Source organism: Brachyhypopomus gauderio, unplaced genomic scaffold, assembly GCF_052324685.1.
Source record: "Brachyhypopomus gauderio isolate BG-103 unplaced genomic scaffold, BGAUD_0.2 sc40, whole genome shotgun sequence".
Classification (NCBI taxonomy): domain Eukaryota; kingdom Metazoa; phylum Chordata; class Actinopteri; order Gymnotiformes; family Hypopomidae; genus Brachyhypopomus; species Brachyhypopomus gauderio.
In genome coordinates, this window is record NW_027506868.1 from 1,733,988 (window position 1) to 1,756,589 (window position 22,602).

The 22,602-nt window shown below is 40.2% G+C and overlaps 1 protein-coding gene across 5 annotated transcripts in view; it reads left to right on the forward strand.

Moving 5' to 3' along the window:
* myo1b (myosin IB) overlaps positions 1 to 22,602 on the forward strand; it is a 151,923-nt gene that overhangs the window by 15,570 nt on the left and 113,751 nt on the right. For 2 of the 5 annotated variants that reach the window (XM_076985298.1, XM_076985299.1), the window contains exons 2-3: positions 2,855 to 2,998; positions 10,326 to 10,441. In XM_076985298.1, coding sequence (XP_076841413.1) covers positions 2,864 to 2,998; positions 10,326 to 10,441 — 251 coding nt within the window. In that variant the 5' untranslated portion in view covers positions 2,855 to 2,863. Of the gene's footprint in view, positions 1 to 2,854; positions 2,999 to 10,325; positions 10,442 to 22,602 lie in introns of those variants that run through there. The other 3 variants (XM_076985301.1, XM_076985302.1, XM_076985300.1) reach the window with 2 other exon arrangements.

The following is a 22,602-nucleotide window of genomic DNA, read 5'->3' on the forward strand; positions in this document are numbered from 1 at the left end:
TACAGCTTTACCACCACGCTTGACTTTACTGTGGCATATGTTGCACTCTACCTCTTCATCTTTGTCATCCTTTAAGGTAAAATAATCACACGCAACTAGGGCTGCCACAAACGATTATTTTTATAGTTGACTAATCACCGATTAATTTTTATGATTAGTCGACTAATCGGATCGTGCGTTAATTGAATATAAAACATACAGCTTATGACACTAGAATGCAACTGCTATTATATAATCATTAGATTTCAGCTAAAAATAAAAACAATTAAGATCATAGTTCATTAAACCTTTAATGAAATATGCAACTTGTTGCAACAATTATTAAAATAAGTATAAGGCACTGGCTTAAACAATGCAAAAATAAATACAATAATAAAGAATTTTTTTTTTTTAGGTTTTTCTTTCTTTCATTTGTCTCTGGCATCAAACGTAGCTACATATAAATCAAATTAGGTAGGTACCTGAAACTAAGGAATTATTCACAAAAATAAAGTTTTGGTCTCACTGACGTTACAGAAAACAGACGAATGCGTGCTAAGGCTAATGAAACAAATCGCCATCACTAATGTTATCTTTTACAGTTACCACGATAAGTAAGTACATAGTTAGCACTCTGTTTACGGTAATGTTAGCAGCTAACTAGCGATTTAGATTACAGAGATGACGGTCCCTCTTCATCATTGTCATAATAAGCCACAACATGCTTCAGGTGCTCGTACATGGCGGTTGTGCTGCCGTGGAAGGAAAGTTCTGCCTTGCAGATATTGCACGCGTTTCGGAACCCGGTTACGGAAAATGATCCCACACTTTTGAGTTCCGTAGCCGGGTAGCCATGATACCAGTCTGTATAATGTCCTGGGATATCGTCCACTGTCTACCTCGGTTTCCACTACTGCGCATGTGCGTTAGGGACAGAAAGGCAGACGCGACCGCAGCAGTATGGACAGAAAAAAAAAAAAACACGACGCATCGACTATTAAATTAGTCGTCGACTATTTTAATAGTCGACATAATCGTGACTAGTTGACTAATCGTGGCAGCCCTATACACAACTGACATTTTTACAGATAACTTCAAATATACACGGCGGTCCTAATGGTTAGGAGATGCCGCGGAGCTAAATTGGGGAGACGCTATGCTTGTGTGCTGAAGGTGTGCTGGAAAAACTCTCACTGGCAAAACCACAGCAAAAACTGGAATGGATTATCTAAATGGGTGCGCTGGAAAACCCGGATCGGACTTAAAAAAAAAAAAAAAAACTGGATCGGGAGTATGGATCGGCATTTTCTCGTGCCTGCCGATCTGATACTGATACGCATTTTTTGCTAATATCGGCGGCCGATCCGATCCAAATATCGGATCGGGACAACCCTAGTCTTATGTATACAGCTACGATAAACGATTAACACCGCCGTAAACTCGCGAGGCAGATAATGTGGTCGACACTTCACAGTAAGCTGTTCTGTTGCTTCAGAACAAATACTGTTTGTAAACACACAGGTTGTGCACCAACCTTTGTTTACGTAGAGACAAACGCCGCCTCCACGTGATTTCCCCGACCACTGGTCACGGTCCGCTCGGAAGAGCTGCAGTCTGTTGAGCTGGAAGGCTGAGTCCGGCATGCTCCCGTTCAGCCAGGTCTCCGTGAGACACAGCACAGAACAGTTCCTAAACTCCTCCGAGACGGTCATCCTCAGCCGCAGCAGATCCATTTTGTTGTCCAGAGAGCGTACATTGGCCAGGAAAACAGATGGGATTGGGGGCCTGTTAGCATTAGCCTTTAGCCGCGCTAGCACCCCAGAGCGTTTGCCCCGTTTCTGCTTTCGCGTACACCGTCTCCTCTTGGCCTTTGTCCACTGACCTCTGCTCCGCCACTCCGGTGTCTGTAGAAGCCGTAGTCTGCCTAGCAAAGCTCGCAGTCTGTGATCCATAGTGTTGTTCCTTCCTGCCAAGCCATCATTTATCCTGATAAGTTGTGTTCTGTTGTATCTCTGTTCTCATCCATTTGGAAGTAGATCATATACTAAATAGGAAAACACAAGAAATTATCATGTGTGATTTAATATATTGGTGTCTTTAGCAATCTCATATGACTAGCTTAATAGGTGTGTTAAGATTTCTTTCCAAATAAGACACCCCAGGAATTCCTTTGTCTCAGGACATACATGACAATGTATTTGTCTCTAATGCTCTATATAACACATATTTACAACACACCTTGTCCACCCCACCTTTCTATTTCTATTTATAACTTCTTATGTGACTGGAAACGATAATATTGAATGTTGTCTTGCGTATCTTACATGTCAAATTATTGAATTATAATTCAAGTTATCACCTTCAGGAAGGAAAGGACTGTGGTCTTGTTTCTGGATTTTAACCTTGTTAGTTAGGGAGTTGTTGGGGAATATCCTTATATGAATTGAATTCTGTAACCACTGCAGTAAATGGTGTGACCCTTTATTTTAACTCATAAGAGGAATTTCAAGATCCTCAAATATAAATGTCCAAGAAGAGGCAGTGAGCAGATACAGGGTTCCTTCGTTACATAATTCCCTGTGGAATTCTAAAGTCAATGGTGTTCTGAACTGAACGTGGACCAACTGGTTGAATAAAGTCTCATGTGGTCCCAACTACTGCTGTGTAAACATGTTCTGTTAGTTTATTTGCACTGGCCATATTTAGAACCCGTGTAGTTCAAGTCAGTTCAAGTCAACTAAAATTGAGTTGCATTAAATAGAACACTATTTCATTCCTTGAAATGTTATGGTCTGGGTCAGTAGGCTAAGTGTCGGCATTTGTAAATGTGCATTGTATGGATATATTGGATGTTTTTTGTTTTTTGTCTTTGCAGGGACATATCATGTCCAAAATGGAGGTCAAGACATCACTTCTTGACAACATGATAGGGGTGGGAGACATGGTCCTTCTTGAACCGCTGTCAGAGGAAACCTTAATTGACAACCTACGAAAGCGCTTCAGTCACAATGAGATCTATGTGAGTGCTCATCATCAACATTAAGAGGCTAGATTATTCTTGCAGAAAGAACAATTGTGTACACAATTGTCAGTGTGTAAGTTTAACTCTTGTCCTATTCACTGTTTGGTTAGACTGTATGCTATTTAAAGAAAGAGAAGAGTGGAGAGGAAGTGAACACTGGCATTCTTTCATTGTTCTGTCATGCTCCCCCACGTCCTTTCATGTCCTACTCATTCAGCCGCTGAATCGAAAGAGCCCTCGCTAGACCAATTTTTAAATACTGACACATATTCTTGATTAGATTGGAGTCTGGTTTTTATTTTTATAAAATTATTTTACTTTTGCAATAATATTAATATTGCAAATTCACCCTTTGATGTTTAACCACTCTTGTGTTGCTTTGGCATTTTGCTTTGCGTCACTGTCTATGAAAAGTGGATTTTCTTTAGAAGAATAAATAGGGCTGGACAATAACTCGCCATAACTGGACAATATATCGCAATAGAAAATGTTTCAATAACGGTGATATGATTTTGAAACACATTTTCAATATTTAGGTAAACGCTATTTACAACATTACAATGTTCATAACAGGGTGCTGCCATTGGTTCCTTGCATTCAGTAATTGATGACGTTCACCACGTTGCTCAGCAACAGCAGCCTATGCTAGTTATGGTTTGGCTCCAACATGCTGACCGCAATACAAATGTGACTGAATGAGCTTCGGCGAGCCATACTAAAGCAGACGTAATTGATGATAAAAGGGTAAAAACAAATTCTGTGGCTGTGGTTGAAGATATTAATATTGACAAATCCGACAAGTTTGTTTATTTGACGGTGATGTGCTTCATGTTCATATATGAAGGCTGAATACAAATAAAAGGCTGACGTTGATTTATTATTTATTTCTAAAGTAAATATAGCAGAAAGTTTTACTTGACATTCGTTTTTCAGACATTTGTAGGTAGATACATCTTTTGTGGGCAATCTGTGGCTTTTATATTGTTCATATCAATATCATGATATAAATTTTCCCCATATTGTCCAAAGCTAAGACTAAAGCATGTTGCTCTGTGTTTTTCTTTTTCTTTCTATTTTAGCATGTTTTCTGTAATACCTTCATTCCAGTCCTGGTCACTGAACTCTACAGCTTCTTCAGAGTGATTATTGACATGTTTGAATCAAAGTGTAGTTTGTAATATTCTGTTTACCAGTAGTTTGTTTAATTTACATGTAATTATGAACAAAAGGAGGGGCTTGCCACTACCAATAATAATCAGTTTTACACAGTCTGTCTGCAAACCCCAAATTTTCCACTAAGCTCAAAATGTCCTGATTTAATATTTACTGGTTTTGGTTTAGGCTGCCAGTAGTGCTAGTTAAGTGACCTCAGCCATCTTATTATATACTGACCAGCTCACCCATATAGTCCTATCATTGCACATTTTATCTCACTTTCCAAACACAAAATATTATCTAATCCAGGGGTGGCCAACCCAAGAGCCACTTTTTTTTTACTGTGTTACGGCAAAGAGCCACATCATACATGGGCATGTAAATTGTTGACTGGGGGGGGGGGGGGGGTGTAATGGACAAAAAATAGGTATTATATCGCGATCGATTGATCGCCAGTACTTGGCGAATTAGTAACTCGTGTGAGCGTGTGAAGACAAATGCGTTTTCCACTACGCCGATTTTAAAAGTATTTGCGGCTTGCTAGGCTTCTAAACAAACCGCGCAGCACAAAGATGTAGCAGTGTGTCGCCCTCAGAGCTGATGAGGTAACCGGGCCACGACACAGACCATTTGTGCAGGTGAGAGGACCGGCTGGGGAGCCGCATGAAACCAGGCAAAGAGCTGCATGCGGCTCCCGAGCCGCAGGTTGGCCACTCCTGATCTAATCAATACACCTTCATCTTAAATTGTAATACATTTTTATAAAATTGTCTTTAATACATATATTAAATTCTTTTTAAATGCTACAATTGATACTACAATTTAAATTATATAAAAAGTTTTAAATCGTGTTTTATTTTCTTTATGAATTAGGAGTTGAATTATTCTCTTCCAAGTCTAGAAGTTATCTTCAACCCTTAACTTTGTTACAAACAAATAATTTCGGTTCCTGTTGACAGCATTTTTGTCTGATATAATTTTGATTTTTACAGTTTAGTTCAATTATATATTATAAATACAATCGAGCCGATAGCCATGCAAAATTTGCAGTGAAACATTGGTTGTACTGTAGAGCTGAGTTTTCATGTAAAGTGCTTCTGTTTCATCGCTACAATGTTCTGAACTGCCCATGGAAATGTCACAACAAAGATTGCATGTTAGGAAATTCATGAATGGATTATCATGGCTGAACAGTTGTACACAAGGCAAACACCACCACAACACTCCAGAGAACTGGAAACATGTTTTTATTGCATGATTAAAACTTCACTAGGTGACACTATGCTGGATGAATCTGTAATTGGCTGATGCCAGAAGAATTCTATTTACTGGAATTTGAAGGGCCAAAAGTAACTTTGGTGGAAGATGTATAATGGTCTTGGGCTGTTTTTCAGGCTTTAAGACCAGTTCCAGTGAAGCCCCATATTAATACCTCTGGTAATGCCATTATTTCTATCTTTGTAGGAAAGAGCTAATGCTAACAGTTACATCGACTCCCTGTCATTGTGATCTTTATATAAAACCTTCAAAGAAATGAAATCATACTCTCTGTCATTATGTGAAGCAGAAGGAGGTTTGAATTGGTGTGTGTGTTTAAGTCCATATAAGAATAGGAATGCACAGAGCTGTAGTCATGTAATAATAATACACAGAGCTGTAGTCATGTAATTAAGTGCATATATCAGGTGGCATGTGCACAATGGATGCTGACTGTGTTTCTACATCCAACCTTCTAATTAGTTTTTTGCTCCCATTTGTAAAGTCTTCCTCATGCCATCCATGTCTACATAGCAGGGTGTGGACTGTTTTGCTATGAGAGAGGACTGTCTTTAGCTTAGAGACTTGTGCAACACACATAATTGAAGGTAGGTGGGTTATGGGTCTCTAACATACTAAAACTAGAATCACAATCTTAATATAAATCGATGTCAAATGGCAATTTAATTGGATGAGGAGAGAAAGGGAAAATAGCAAAGTAATAAAGCCAGTGGTTCCCAAAGTGGGGGGCGTGCCCCCTAGGTGGGGCGCGGAGCTATTGCAGGGGGGGCGCGGAGCTTGAAAGTAAAACGTGCACATGTGTCAATATTAGGGATGCACCGATTCCGATATTAATATCTGAAAAAATTCTAGATCGGGTATCGGGGACAATGTGACCGATTCATAAAACAGATCTATTCAGTCTAATTCTATGCTTGTATTGCTTACTTTTCGGAGTTAGTTCAACCTTAATACTCGCGCTGGTGGTATTCCACTTAGTCCGTTTATTTGCTGGTTGACCAAAATAAACCTGGGCTCCAGCAATACTTCACTGTTCATACATGAACTGGTGAGTTGTCCAAAGCTCATTTAATGCGTTACTTACAGGAATAAATTAAAGAGCATTGGTCTGACTCGGTCTACGGCAGAAAGCTAAAAAAACAATATTCCATACGCGCGCTCAACTCGCTCCCTTAACACTAGAAGCGCCGCGCCTCATTTACATACTTATACCTAGAAGCGCGGAGGGCCGGTCATCTGACCGATTTCACCACCTCCTACTAGCGCCGTGTTGTTTTCACCTACTTAAAGCGCGCCTCGGGCGGTCAAAAGACCGCTGAGTCTTTACACAGGGGAGCTGGTACTGACACATAATTAACGCTAGATGGCGTTTTGCACAAAAGGAAGAATGAGCCGCCCAAACAAAATATTCGTAATGGTGACATTTGCACGTAACGTCAATATGTTAACAAATTAATGTGACTAAACCTTTTAGAATCAGTGCCTTGTGACCTTGTTCTCAGTAGCTTTCCCATTGTCAGTTTTGTTTAGTTTCATATTGCATTTCCTGGTTTGTGCGAAAACGTAAATGCAAAATATAGTTTCAGTTTTGTTTCTTGGTTAGTGTAATAGTTTGCATGGTTAGTGTAATAGTTTGCTTATTTGTCTGTGTGTTATTCTGTTGGCATATATGTCACTATATTATCATGTACGTTCGCCACACCACTAACCCACTGGCCCGCACCCCCACTGTGAAGCGTTCACGTCTTTTGTCTTGCTAATGCTACAGACTGCGCTGCAGCCTTCCACCCCCACATCCACAAAAAGCTTGTTCGATACTCAGAGTAGCAAAGTGAAGCCCGTAGACCGAGCTAAAGCAAGTTTGTTTGTATACTCAATGTTACGCCATTTCAAGTTTTAATGTCTAAAAGTTGTGTATGTTAGTGAATTGTAGGCTATGGTGAACATAACAAATCTACAAATAAATGTCTATAATGTTTTGTGTTAGACAAAGAACAAAAAGCATAAATAGGCAAAATAATTACAAAAATATCATTATAAAAGGTAGGCTATGTACCTTTGCGTAACAAAACGCAAAATTATTAAAATGATACGGATGGCTTCACGAATATAGTTGCCTCTGTCCTCTCTAATGTTCACTTTTTTATCTTGCCGTATTGTGTTGCCGTTTCAAATGAGGTGTTTGATCGGTGAATAGCCGATGTGGGATCCCACGTCCTAACGACCGTGTTATCACCGAGCGTTATCACCATTCGGTGATTTACATGTATCGTATATTGCATAAGTTTCGTTCCCCACCTCAAATTAAGTTCCATTTATGTAGTGAATTGTGAACTTGAGAATAAACCTCTGCCGCTGTGGTTAATGTTCATGCACTGTTTGAACAATATTTATTAATTACAGCCAGGTTTTGGAGGTTGTAGAACACAGCTACAGGCCAACAACGGGTGCATCCCGTCTCTCTTTAGCGTATATTGCACAAGTTTCGTTCACCACCTCAAATTAAGTTCCATTTATGTAGTGAATTGTGAACTTGAGAATAAACCTCCGCCGCTGTGGTTAATGTTCATGCACTGTTTGAACAATATTTATTAATTACAGCCAGGTTTTGGAGGTTGTAGAACACAGCTACAGGCCAACAACGGGTGCATCCCGTCTCTCTTTAGCGTATATTGCATAAGTTTCGTTCACCACCTCAAATTAAGTTCCATTTATGTAGTGAATTGTGAACTTGAGAATAAACCTCCACCGCTGTGGTTAATGTTCATGCACTGTTTGAACAATATTTATTAATTACAGCCAGGTTTTGGAGGTTGTAGAACACAGCTACAGGCCAACAACGGGTGCATCCCGTCTCTCTTTAGCGTATATTGCATAAGTTTCGTTCCCCACCTCAAATTAAGTTACATTTATGTAGTGAATTGTGAACTTGAGAATAAACCTCCACCGCTGTGGTTAATGTTCATGCACTGTTTGAACAATATTTATTAATTACAGCCAGGTTTTGGAGGTTGTAGAACACAGACTGTGTTGCTGTTCAAACGCCCAAACCGAGGAGTCACGCAAACTATGTTGCTGTTCAAACGCCAAAACCGAGCTTTCAAGCAAACTGTGTTGCTGTTCGATCGCCCAAGCAGAGTTTTCACTCAAACTGTGTAGCCGCGTCCCGACGAATTTATAGCTCACGTTGCCTCATGAATGCTATTGTGAATAAAGTGTTCATAACAGCACCGCCCATGCCATCATCTCAGTTTCGCTCGCAAAGGTATGCATTTACATACGTAACTTGCATTCTGCTTAATTCTTTTGTAATGCCAGTGTGTCAAAAGCAGCCATACATAATGTATGTATCTAACAGCTAGCCCTGGCGAAGAGGGATTATACCCGAGAGATCATTTCTTTGAGATATTGACTTGATAAGTAGGCTAATTACCATTCGCAGAATTCCTGCAAACTACTAAAGCATTTATTAGGCAAAGCAAGACGCTCTCACGGTTTGAAAACCATTGATGTAAACTTATATATAGTATATATTAAATAATATTAATAAATAAAGTATATATTTTAAGACTTTGGAAAGTGAAACACTTTCACTTTCGTTCAACGGACGAATTCCGTTTTGTCTTTACACAATAATCAGTTTGAACTTTGAATAATTTAGTTTTGAAAACTATTGATCTTTATTTAGTTATACTAAATATTAAATGACATACGAATCTTTGCGACACCCGCTGGCAGAAAAGAGAATCACAGTCTTGAAGTGTAGGCGACGACGACAATATTACAGAGATACGAGCGAAATCGATTGAAACTAGCATGTGCAGGGTTTCTTTTAACAATGTAAAAATACTAGTTTATTAAAAGGACAATTCTGGGAAAAGTCATGAAATGAGGGTTCTGAAATTGGATCCAGTGCAAAGATATTATTATTTTTTGTGCTACTGCGGTCAAGTGACCGGTGCTCGGCGCTTCTAGGTATAATTAGGTCGACCAGAGGCGGCGCTTCTAGTAGACGTCACAGCGGTCAAATGACCGGAGCTTTGGCGCTTCTAGTGTTAAAGAGACAGTACACATATTTCTGGCCGCGTGATGTCTGCGCTTGCAAACTAGCCGCATATGTATTGCTGTTTCTCTTATTTCATCTCCTTATTTATTTTATTTTAAATTGTATTTAGAATTCTTGAACCATTTAAAAGGTTTATTGCAGTTTATTTTTTTCATGTTTGACCAAAGTTGTGAACCTATTGTTTTTGTAAGTTTTCAACACATCCCTAGTCAATGGGGGGGGGGGTGTAGGGGGGGCGCAAAAATATTCTCATCTACTAAAGGGGGGCACAGCAGAAAAAGTTTGGGAACCACTGAATAAAGCAATATAAACCATAATATGCTCTTGACATTTATAGACCACTCCGATCACTTTGTTCATCTGCGACTGGCCTAAGTTAATATTAAATCAAAGTCAAATGTATTTATATAGAGCTTTTTTATAATGGCTGTTGTCACAAAGCAGCTTTACAGATATCAGAGTACAAGCCTCCAGCGAGCAAGTCAAGCGTGACTGTGGAAAGAAAAATTTGGAATTTAAATTCTTTCAGATTCGTGTCTTAATCCTACTTACCTCAGTTTAACACTCCTGATACACTCCAGCTGTTGGATTGGGTTTGTTTTTGTGTTTGTGAGTGTGTGGGGATGTGTAATTAGTGTCTGATTTTGGGCTCTGTGATAGATGTTAAAATTTTGCAGTATGAACTTCTTATAGGTCCTTACATAGTACTTGCATAAGATAGTTGCTTTTTCATTAGGTAACTTTTTTTATATATACTTCCTGTTGAGTATTTTCTTTTTTGCTTTCCTCCCAAACTTTACTTTTCTCCATCTTCATGATTTGCAGACATACATTGGAAGTGTGGTGATCTCCATGAACCCCTACAGGTCCCTCCCCATCTACACTGCAGACAAGGTGGAAGAGTATCGCAACAGAAACTTCTATGAACTCAGCCCACACATGTAAGTCCAACCTATGTTTTGTTACACTTTTTCTCAGTCGATTCAGTTCATTTCTCACATCATGATTTACATTGGCATCACAACTAGTGCATTTCTCAAAACAGTTAGTGCAAACAGCAAAACTCAATGAAATACCTGCAAAAGCACATACTTCACTCAAAATTCTTTGTTTTTGCATCAAAATCAAATATTTAGGCCAGTCAATTTGTCAGTGCCATCGGAATATCTAGTCTGTGTGCCATTGCCTATGAACAAAGCAGTCAGAATATTTAGTCATGTTGTCAGTGCAAGTATGTCAGTCAGTGCAGACTGTATATTCTGATGGAAACTAGCTAAGCTTTTGATTTCAAGAACGCTGCACATTCTTTACGCTGTACATCAAATACATGTTACACACATACAAACTTACACGGAACACAAAGTTACACATGACTGTATATGGGAGACTGATAGCAAGAAATTGGACTGGAATTAAATTTGTACAGCAATGTTGTTTGACTGTATTGTTTGCACTGCAATTTGTTGACAAAAACAAATCTGATTGAAATTCAGAAAAGACAGACAACCAACTGATAAAACTGCAAAATTTGAAACTTATTCTACACATTCAAAAAAAACCTGAGCACATACAGCCTCCTCTTGTTGTGTGAAAATAGAACCTCTGCCCCCTATGAGCTAGTCTAAGAATGCAAAAATACAAAAAAAAAAGAATAACATGTCAGCATTTATATGATTGTGCAGCATAACAGCAGAGAGCACATTTCTGAATTACAGTACATACATGTTTTCTCTATGAAATGTTTGAACGACTGAAGACACAGTTGTTCTTCAAATATTCAGCTGCACCCAGTGACCAGCTTCAGCCATTGTAAGACCATGACTTGCATGTAAAACATGTAAGTCCCCTCAGCCTTACACCTCACAGTCTTACCCCTCTACACTACACAGTCTAACCCAGGGGTGCCCACAAATTTTCAGGTTGCGAGCTACTTATATGATGACCAAGTCTGAAATATCTACCTCGCCCCGAGTGTAATTTGTTGGTGGGGGGGTGAAATCAAATTGTTGAAAGGGGGGGGGGGGGGGGTTGGCGAACGTAAATAGTTACCGGGGCGGTGTATATATACAACCATCAGAGCAGATGGACGATATCCTGTCATTCATCCACTACTTTTTAATGTCATGCGATCTACCCGCATTCCTTCGCGATCGACGTAATGAGCACCCCTGGTCTAACCCCTCTACACTACACAGTCTAACCCCTCTACACCACACAGTCTTACTCCTCTTCTTGGCTGTTCACCCTGTAAATGGCCTCATCTTTCCGTTATGAGACTTTGTGATACTGCAGTGTTTAGCATCTATAATTGTTTGCCAATTACAGTAAAGGTTCATGAGATGCACCTCTGACCTATGGTTGAGACTATTGGTTGATCTAAACCTTCACAAAGTCCCTTTCTTACTGTAACTGAATGTTCACTTGCAAACAATTTAATAAAATTAGGATAAATAAACTAAATAAAAAAATCTAAAATAATGCCTTAGAGATTGACATTGACCTAGGTGATGACCTAAAGACTAAATGTTTTGGAGGGTAAGAATTCAACAGACAATCCGTACAACACATTTTGATAAACATGACATAAGCAACACATAATGTAAAAAACAACAGACAATTGTCCATGTCCATTTGCAAATTATTAAAAACAATGAGAAATGCAATTACGATGTGCACAAGTGACAAGGAGATGTGGATATTGAATGAGTAGTTTTGAGAATTTCAATTCTGATCTGAGAAATGAACCGAATCGACTGAGAAAAACTGTAAGCCTATTCAAGCATTTTGAGGAGGACAGGTAGAAGTCAAAGTCAGTCTCAAATTTATTTATATAGTGCTTTTTACTATCACAAAGCAGCTTTACAATCGTATGGGTCCAGATCCCTAATGAGCAAGCCAGAGGCGACAATGGTAAGGAAAAACTTGGAGATGGCAGGGATTAGGTAGACACTTGGGAGGACCAAGACTCAAAAGTGAACCCATCCTCCATTGGGCGGCCCACTAGAAGTCCGTATTTATACTGTTGTGTTCAAAATAATAGCAGTGTGTTTAAAAACACGAGTTAAGAACAAAATCTTTATTGTAGTTTTTATGTTCATGCATTGAACATTGCATACTGTTTTCCAAATCAACACATGAAGAGAAATGTATATAATTTGAAACTACAGAAAATAACAAAAAATGAACATTGGGCTGTTTAAAAAAATAGCAGTGTCTGCATTTGTCTTTACAAACCTTTTTTATGATTTGGCATTCCTGTGACTCACTAACCTAATATTTAGGTGAATAACCACAGTTTTTCAGAACTGCTTCACATCTGTGTTGCATAGTCAACCAACTTCTGGCACCTGTCAACTGATATTTCAGTCCAGGATGCTTTGACTATATCCCATAATTAATTTGCTGTTCTTGGTTTTGCCTCAGAAACGGCATCTTTAATGTCATCCCACAAGTTTTGTAGCGGATTAAAGTCCGGGGATTGAGCTGGCCACTACATAACCTACAGTTTGTTGGACTGGAATCGAGATTTTGCTCGTTTACTGGTGTGTTTAGGGCTTGGGTTAAATTTCTCCGTCACCATGAAGGATTTCCATCATTTAATTCTTTTGGGGGAAAAAACCCATCAAATCATTCTAAACCACACACATGCGTGTGCTATCTGTTTTGAGGCCGAAATATGATCCTCTCACTGGCGCTCATCAGCGTTGGATGGATGACGGCTGTGTCATTTGATTGACTTGCGGGTCATCCCGCCTTCTGATTTTCGGACATTACGTACAAAAGTTATCTCCCTCCAGCCTTAAGTCTAGTTTGTTTTGGTCAGTTTATGTTTTCAACTTGTTTAGTCGTGCCGAAGACACTGCTCCGATTCAATCGACATAAACATCATACAGGCGATCCTCGGGTTACGATTTTTCGTGGTTACAACACATCTCCCATTTACTGTATAAAGCCTTGTTTGGACTTAAGTGGTTCTGCGTCGTAAACGGAACTTGGTGTTTGGTGTGTGCGGCAGAAGAATACACGGTTACGGGGCTCGGGACCGAGGAGGACGGTGTCAGGATAGGTGTTAGGATAGGATAACTGTGTACAGTATGTTATTTACATTCCGATTCACACCAAAAATCGATTTATGACGGATTGACATTGTAACCCGGGGACCGTCTGTATTTCAGACATCGGAAGAGCTTCAGAGGTAGATGCAAGATAAGATCAGTTATTTATCTTTATTCTGGTGAAGTTTCATTTTTATCAGAAATTTAAGAGTGTGGTTTTTTTTTTTTTTTTTTTTTGAGCCGATACAGGTGGTCAGATGATCTGGTTCATCATGGCTGCCCGTAACTTACGGCGTAAGGCGTAATACATGAACAAAAGCACATAATTTATGTCCTAATAAACCAACACAAAATATTTATTAAATATTTTATATAATAAAACTAACTATAATCATAATACTTGTAATTATTTTAAACTTTATTTGGGTCATTCCAGGATTTTGGTACATTTAATGTCCCACCACTTAAATTTCAAATGTACATATCCAAAATATCTAAATGACAATTTTTTTAACAATGTACTTGTTATAAGACAAACTGTAAAATTTGGGGGGAAAATAAGCTCTTTTAGATATTATTCAAAAGACCGAATACCTTTGGACCACCTCAAAGAATGGCGGTTTTCTCTTGTCCCACACATTGGGTGACCAACTCTTTTGCCAAATTTAACAATTAAAATAAGGTCTAAATAAATTACTTCCCCTTGTATATTGTTGAAATGCATCTCCTTTACTTATGAAAACAACTTCTTTGGTCTACATTGTATTGCATGTTTACACTATTAAGTTGTGTCCCACAACATGCGTGCAGCCCTGTTACCATAAGAGAGTAAGATGGCGATGCGCACGGGTGCAGCGGCTCTTGGCTCTCCAATCTGGCGCTTGTTTTTGTTAGTTTTGTCATGTTTGTTTATAGTTTTTAGTAAAGCTAACCATAAACTGGGCCGACAGGACCTGATAGACATCGGTCTGAGGCAAAATCTGGCTGTTACCAGCAATTTTCATCAAAAACACAACATTCCAGAGGACATAGCAAGACCGCCGGGGTCTCCGTGGATCACCAGCCTGCCCGGCAAGCGTAAGAGGAGGCGGAGACACAGGAAACAAAAGCATGGATGCCGGTCAGGCCCTGAGGCTAGGCTACGCAGACAACCTCATAGACCAGCATTACCCAGTCTCTTCCTCTCAAACGCAAGATCAATCATTCATAAAATGGATGAGCTGGAGCTACAAATGGCGACAAACAGCTTTGTGCGAAACTGCAGTATTTCCCTCATCACGGAAACGTGGCTACACACACTGATCCCCGATTGTTGAACCAGCGACTCCGGTAAGAGCAGAGGTGGGGGGCTCTGTGTTTACGTGAACTGTGAGTGGTGCGGCAGAAGCAGGATTATAGACTCTTACTGTTCTCCTGATTTAGAGGTCATGGCAGTCTCATGCAGACCTTTTTATCTCCCAAGGGAGTTCACAGTAGACATTGTGCTCGCTAACATCGCTCCCGATGCTAATGTTAGCATAGCCCTTAGCGCTGCTCGCCTGCGTAAACAAGCAGCTGCTGGCTCATCCGGATGGCGTCTGTATTGTAGCCAGAGACTTCAATCAGGCCCAACCACAGTGTGTGCTCCCGAAGTTCGTCGAGTATGTGAAGTGTGCAACCAGAGGGGAAAATACGCAAACATTAAACATGCATACAGAGTTACCACCCTCCCCCACCTTGCTGGATCTGACCACCTCTGCCTGTCGCTCACCCCCATTTACACCCCCCTGCTGAGACAGACAAAGCCACACCAGAAAACCATCCAGACCTGGCCCGAGGGAGCCCTCACACAGCTGCAGGACTGCTGTTCTCATACGGAATGGGACCTATTCTTCAGCCACAATCTGCAGGAGTACACAGACACTGTACTCTCTTATATAAAGAACTGCATTGACACTGTCACCATCTACAAAAAGGTCAGGGTGTTTCCTAACCAGAAACCCTGGATGAACAGCGAAGTCCAGTCCCTCTTAAAAAGCAGAAACACTGCCTTTAAATCGGGGGACAGGGCCCGGTACAGCACAGCCAGAGATGACCTGAGAAGAGGCATCAGGGAGGCCAAGATGGCGTATAAAAGGAAGATAGAGGACCACTTCGCTGGAAATGACCACAGAATGATGTGACGGGGCATAAACCACATCACTAACTACAGATGCAGGAATCCGGACAACGCTGGTACCGACGCCTCTATGGCAGAGGAGCTGAACTGCTTATTTGCCCGCTTCAACACAGTCAGACCAGCCGCAACAACAACTGCACATCCACCACTCTCAGGTAGCACAAGCATGGTAACACTTCAGGAACATGAAGTGAGATGTGTGCTGAAGGCGGTGAATCCCAGGAAGGCAGCTGGCCCCAACGGAGTACCTGGAAAGGTGCTAAAAGCGTGTACCGACCAGCTGGCGGGGGTCTTCACTTGCATATACAACATGTCCCTGTCACAAGCCATTATTCCACCTTGCCTCAAGTCCTCCATCATTATACCAGTCCCGAAGAAGTCTGTGGTGGAGAGCACAAATGACTACAGGCCTGTTGCACTTACATCAGTAGTCATGAAGTGCTTTGAAAGACTGGTCTCTAAACACCTCAGAGCCTGTCTACCTCCCAACCTGGACCCCCATCAGTTTGCCTATAAGGCAAACCGCTCCACAGAGGCCGCCATAAACATTACACTCCACACCGCGCTGAGTCACCTGGAGCATAGGGGGAGCTACATGAGAATGCACTTCCTAGACTTCAGCTCAGCATTCAACCACATCATCCCGGAGATTCTGGCACACAAACTCACGGCTCTGGGTATCTCCACCCCCATCTGCCAGTGGATACAGAATTTTCTCACAGAACGCCCACAGTCTGTTCAATTAGGCCCCCACCTCTCCTCCACCATCTCACTCAGCATCGGCTCCCCGCAAGGCTGTATACTGAGCCCTCTCCTGTTCACCCTCTACACCTACGACTGCTCCTCGACCCATCTTTCTAACACCATCATAAAGTTTGCAGATGACACCACCGTAGTCGGGCTCATCTCACGGAGAGATGGGTCGGATTACAGGGAAGAGATAAACAAGCTGTCCGGGTGGTGCTCTGCCAACAACCTGCCACTGAACATTAAAAAAAACCAAAGAACTAATTCTGGACTTCAGGAAGGGCAGGACTGACCCAGCCCCGCTTCACATAAACGGGGTCTGCGTGGAAAGGGTCAGCTCCATCAGGTTCCTGGGTGTGCAGATCACAGACAGCCTCTCCTGGTCTGCTAACACAACTACAGTGGTGAAGAAAGCCCAGCTGCGACTCCACTACCTGAGAGTTCTCAAGAGGAACAAGATGGAGGGGGAACTGTTGGTGCTCTTTTACAGATCCATCATTGAGAGCATTCTTGTGTATTGCATCACGGTATGGTACGGAGTGTGCTCAGTGGCAGACAAAAAGGCGCTGCAGAGGGTGATCAACACGGCCCAGGGGATCACTGGTTGCTCCCTGCCCAGCCTGGAGGACATTGCCACCTCTCACTACCTCAGAAGGGCAGTCAGCATCACCCAGGACTCATCCCACCCCAGTAATCACCTGTTTGACCTGTTACCCTCAGGCAGACGGTACAGGTCGCACAAAACTCACACAAGTAGGCTCAGGGACAGCTTCTACTCAAGAGCCATCACTGCACTAAATAACATGTAAATAACAGTAATAATGTAAATTCCCAAGCCATGTGAAATATAACCCATGTAAAATACTTCCCATGTGCAATATTTGTAATATGTGCAATATTTGTAACATACATTGTAATATAGCTTGTGCAATATTCAAAATATCACGCAAGCAATCTACGAACCATTTGTATATGTGGCACTACCTCAACTTATAGATTTATGTTTTATATTGTGTGTGTATTTACTGTACTGGCAAGCACCTTGGGGTAGAATCAAATTTCATTGTAATGTAAATTATAATGACAAAGGCGATTCTGTCATTTTGATTCTGAATCATTTCTGATTCTGATTTTATCTGGCAGAGAAAGGGTTAAAAATATTTGTTTACTGGCACAAAGGAATTTGCATCACAAGCACATTTCCTGCCCACATGGCAAGAAAAATGGTAAGTGCTTAAACAATTTTCAAGGTTTTTTTCCAAATATGTTTGTCCACGTTGTGTGTGTCACTCAGTGAATGCAACTCTGTTCCTCATATTGTAAGACTAATATTGAGTAGAGTCAAAATTTACTTTATATACTTATATAACCATATTTGTCCTTGATCTTGTATAGCTAAATGTTAGTTAGCATCTGTTCCTGGGGTAGACCACAACTTGGACTAAATTTGCAACCCTGTTAGTCGCAACCCTGTTACTGCATACTAATTACATCTAATTTAAAAAAACTGTTTCCATACCTGAGTTTGACGAATCAAACTTTTTGATAGTCTATAACAGGGGTGGCCAACCCGTCATAGACCAAGAGCCACTTTTCTTTTTCTTACTGTGTTACGGCAAAGAGCCACATCGTACATGGGCGAGTGTAATCTGTTGAGCGGTGGGGGGGGTGGCGAGTGTAAATTATTAGCTGTGAAGACAGTCAAATGCGTGTTTTCCACTACGCCGGTTTTAAAAGTATTAGTGGCTCGCTAGACCGTGCACCACGTGTAGCAGTGTGTCGCCCCGTTTGTGCAGGTGAGCCCGCGGACCAGCTGGGGAGCCACATGAAACCAGGCAAAGAGCCACATGCGGCTCGCGAGCCGGGGGTTGGCCACCCCTGGTCTATAACCTGTAGCTAATAAATATGTGACTAAAATGATCAAATTGAAGATCAAATTTTCAGAAGTGACCACCCCTGAAATGTACCAAAATCCTGGAATGATCCATTTGCATAATTTCTTTGAGTTGTCTTGTATTCTATAATTTTAATAACAGTAATTAATAAATAATTAATGAATTAATCATGCCTACATGCCAGTTTTTAACATATCGTGTCTAATTGTGTTAACGGAATCTTTAGGTTACAGCATTTTTTTTTCACCATAATGATTACCTGACTTATGTATTCATTAATTAAAAAAATAATCATTAAATATTCATTCATTCATTCATTTAGAATATTATAATGTCATGTCCATACTATAAACTGACTACATTTCAATTTCTTTTTTATTTGTAGTGAAATATAGAAGTTATGGTTATTTATATTGAATAATTTCTCCACCGATCACAGACTTTTCTTCATTTAGCTTTAATACAGTCAGAAAAGATGAATTTTTCTTCCTTTTAAAATGTCATTACTTTTTTATTTCTAAACCAATCTTAACATGGATGGTGTTCTGTTTGTATAAAGGCTCTATCCTATGGTGTGAATTTGCCATTTTTGGACTTTTAATCTGATAAAAACAAGAGAGCTTCATACCTTTTTAAACTCACCAGGATTCATTAAATTTGAGGAGGACCCCCAGATAACTCCATTATATAAACTTTTATGTACATTTATTGCTCAGGTGTTGTATATTGTAGCTTCATAGATTCTCTCTTCTCTCCTTACACAGGCTGTTTAGATTAATATACTTTATAATTGTGTTTATTGTGTAGAATTGGGCAAAAGAGACCGTATCCCAACTACACCACATTTTCAGTAATTGCTGGCATTGTCTTTTGCCAAGAAAAATTTTCAGTCAAATGAAAATTTCTTGCTTTAACCCACATATGTCAAAGTCAAGGCCCGCGGGCCAGATCCGGCCCTCGAATTGATTATCTATGGCCCCCTGGATGATATTTAAGTACTATTAGAACTGGCCCGCTGGCCACAGCCGCCCGCTGGTGTTTTGCACGCACAAACACTACATTCCCCACAATGCAACGGTAGCCCGCGAAGTCACTGCAGTGCACACAAGCGGCGAGGGTCCGCTCTGCGAAAATGACGTAATCGCAGTGGCTCCGCCCGTGGGCGAGGGCGTCGCGTGCTGTCGATTTGCGAGGTCGTGCACCTCTCGAATTTTGTAACTTTGCGCGCACTAGCACGTTAAACTTAATTAAGTTAAATATTTATACATCTATTCGAAATGATTCGAAATAATTCGCTTTTTATTCACATTATTTAATGGTTGTTTATTTTCAAAACGCCCAATCTTAACGTCTTTACGTTCTCTCATGTTTCGTCCATGGAATTTCGTCCTGGAATAGATATTTGTTGTGAAACAAAGTAATTACAATTTCAAGCATTTTCAAGTACTTTAGCCTAAATTCCAGCACTTTTCAAACCTTTATTACTTTATTCATTTAATGTACCTTACAGAACATGTTTTCTTTGAAGGAAGTTTGTTTTTATCTGTTTGCTTGTTGAAAAATGTTTTCACTTGAAATTACTGACAGATCCATAAGAAAATATTGCTTTATTCATTTAAGCATTAAATAATAAACACTGTGTTAGGTCTTGGTTCAATAGGCTATGTGCAATCATTTCAATATGTTTTAATAAACATTGAACCAGTCCGGCCCTTGGCTTGTAGCAAATTTGGTTTTTTGGCCCTCGGTGCATTTGACTTTGACATCCCTGCTTTAACCCATGGTTTAGGGTCGTTGTCTTGTTGAAACGCCCATTTACCGCATTTCCTCTTCAGCGTAAGGCAACATGACCTGTTTGAGCATTCTGATATATGCAGACTGGTCCACGATCCCTGGAATGCGGTAAATAGGCCCAGCACCATTCGAATGGTAGTGTTGCATATTCTTCCCTGTCTCTCTAGTTTTGCTTTCCATTTTAAAGCATTGGAGATCATTTTGGCTGAACAGCCTATTATTATCTGCACTTTTTTAATAAGTTTCACCCTCTCCAATGAACTTTTTAATCAAAGATTGCTGCTCTTCTGAACAATGTCTGTAACGACCCATATTTCTCAGGCTTTCAAGGAGAAATGCATGTACATCATGTGTTGGCTTCACCCTTAAATAAGGGACACCTGATTCACACCTGTTTCCTCACAGAATGATTGTCCTCACTAATTGAACTCCACGTTGCTATTAGTTTTTATTAATTATTCAAATACACAGACACAATAGCATGTATATCATGAATGCTGAGTCTGTTTGCTTTCTAAGAATCTACTACACCAACTGGTAAATTGTTTGTCATGTGGTAATATAATTTATACCAAAAACAGTGATTAAACTTAGGGATGCACCGAAAATTCGGCCACCGAAAATTTTCGGCCGAAATGGCTTAAATTTGCATTTTCGGTTTTCGGCCGAAATACTTTAATCACCGAAACAACACGGCCGAAACAATGTGCTGTGATGACGCAAGCAAAAATCGCCACCTGCACGCGCTTATTTGGATAAAGCTAGCAAAATTTTTCCAGTGATGGCGCCGAGGCAAAGGACATTACACCAAAAATTATGGAACTCGTTGCCTTAGACGATCAGCCGTTCTCTGTCGTAGGGATTTCGTAAGCTAATAGAGCACTTTGAGCCCCGTTATGTTTTGCTGAGCAGACGACATTTATGTTTACCTGAGCTGTTGTTTAATGTTGTTGCAACTCACGTCACGTTTTTATGAGAGAATTTATATTTATCTTTCAGGCCAGTCAGTTATAATTTAATTTAACTCGTATAAAATACATATATTTATCCTCTCAGATAAAAACGGTCTGCAAGCGAGTTAAATTTAATTAGTGGTCGGCCATTGTCAGCTTTATCGCCGTTAACGGCCCACCACTAATTTTATTTTATAATATGCATTACTGTAATGTCAGTGCTAAATAAATATTTTCAAATCAAATTTTGTAGTTGATTTATTCTTTGAAAAGCAATGCCTTGATTTTAGTGAGGTTAGCCATAAATCCAATGTTACTAATAATTGGCATAATGTATTTCGGTGTTTTGGTTTTCGGCTTTCGGCCTTGGTTTCCTCATTTTCGGTTTTCGGTTTCGGCTAAGAATTTTCATTTCGGTGCATCCCTAATTAAACTGGTTAGTCATACTGGAGTGCTCTTATTTTGAACACTACTGTAGTTAAAATATAGTTCTGTAGTTATAGTTCTAATTCCAGGCCAAGTAGTCACAGTCCCTTCAATGCAGATAGTAAGCCTCAGGTAGGAGTTGACATCAGCGTGTCCTCTTGTGGCAATGGCACATCCAACCACGGCATCAGCACGGCAAGCCAGACCATCTCCTAGGTGCTTGTATGGGATTGTCTTTGGTAGAAGCATGCAACCAAGATATAAAATACAGACTAAGTATGTGAACATCAATTTAAACAACCATCGATTTAAATAGACATACATAGCTCAGGTGCCAGTGATTAGCGTGTGGCTCCGGCAGGCTTATCTATAGCAGCATAACTAAAGGGAGGGGCCTGGAGGTGATCACAGTCATTGGGGCTCACTGAGACATTGCTTTACACCCATTTCATTGTCACAACTAGTGATTACATGACATGGCTGAATGACAGTATCAACATCAACCAGAAGACTCAATGACTGGGGACCTCCGAGCTCCACACATTCACATGTAGAATATTAACTGAAGGCTTGATTAAATAGGTGAGTTAAGTCTAGATTTAAAGATTGGAACATTGTCAGAATCTCGGATTGGAGCTGGAAGGCTATTCAAAAACTGAGGGGCTTTAAAGGAGAAAGCTCTGCCTCTGGCTGTATTCTTGCTAATTTTTGGAACTAAGAGAAATCCTGCATTTTGGGAGCACAGAAGGTAACATGGGTTGTAGTTTGCAATGAGGTCACTCAGATATTGTGGAGCAAGATCATTTAACGCCTTATAGGTCAACAGAAGAATTTTTAAAAGTTTTAAATAGGAGTCTTATTTTTATATTTTTATATTAAAGCCGATATGTATGAGGATTTTGCCATATGAAGGTTTTCCCCTAATAATCTACAGGGGTTGGACAATGAAAACGAAACTCCTGGTTTTAGACCACAATAATTTATTAGTATGGTATAGGGCCTCTTTTTGCGGCCAATACAAATACAATACAAATGACATATTTGTATTTGTATATTTGGAAATGACATATACAA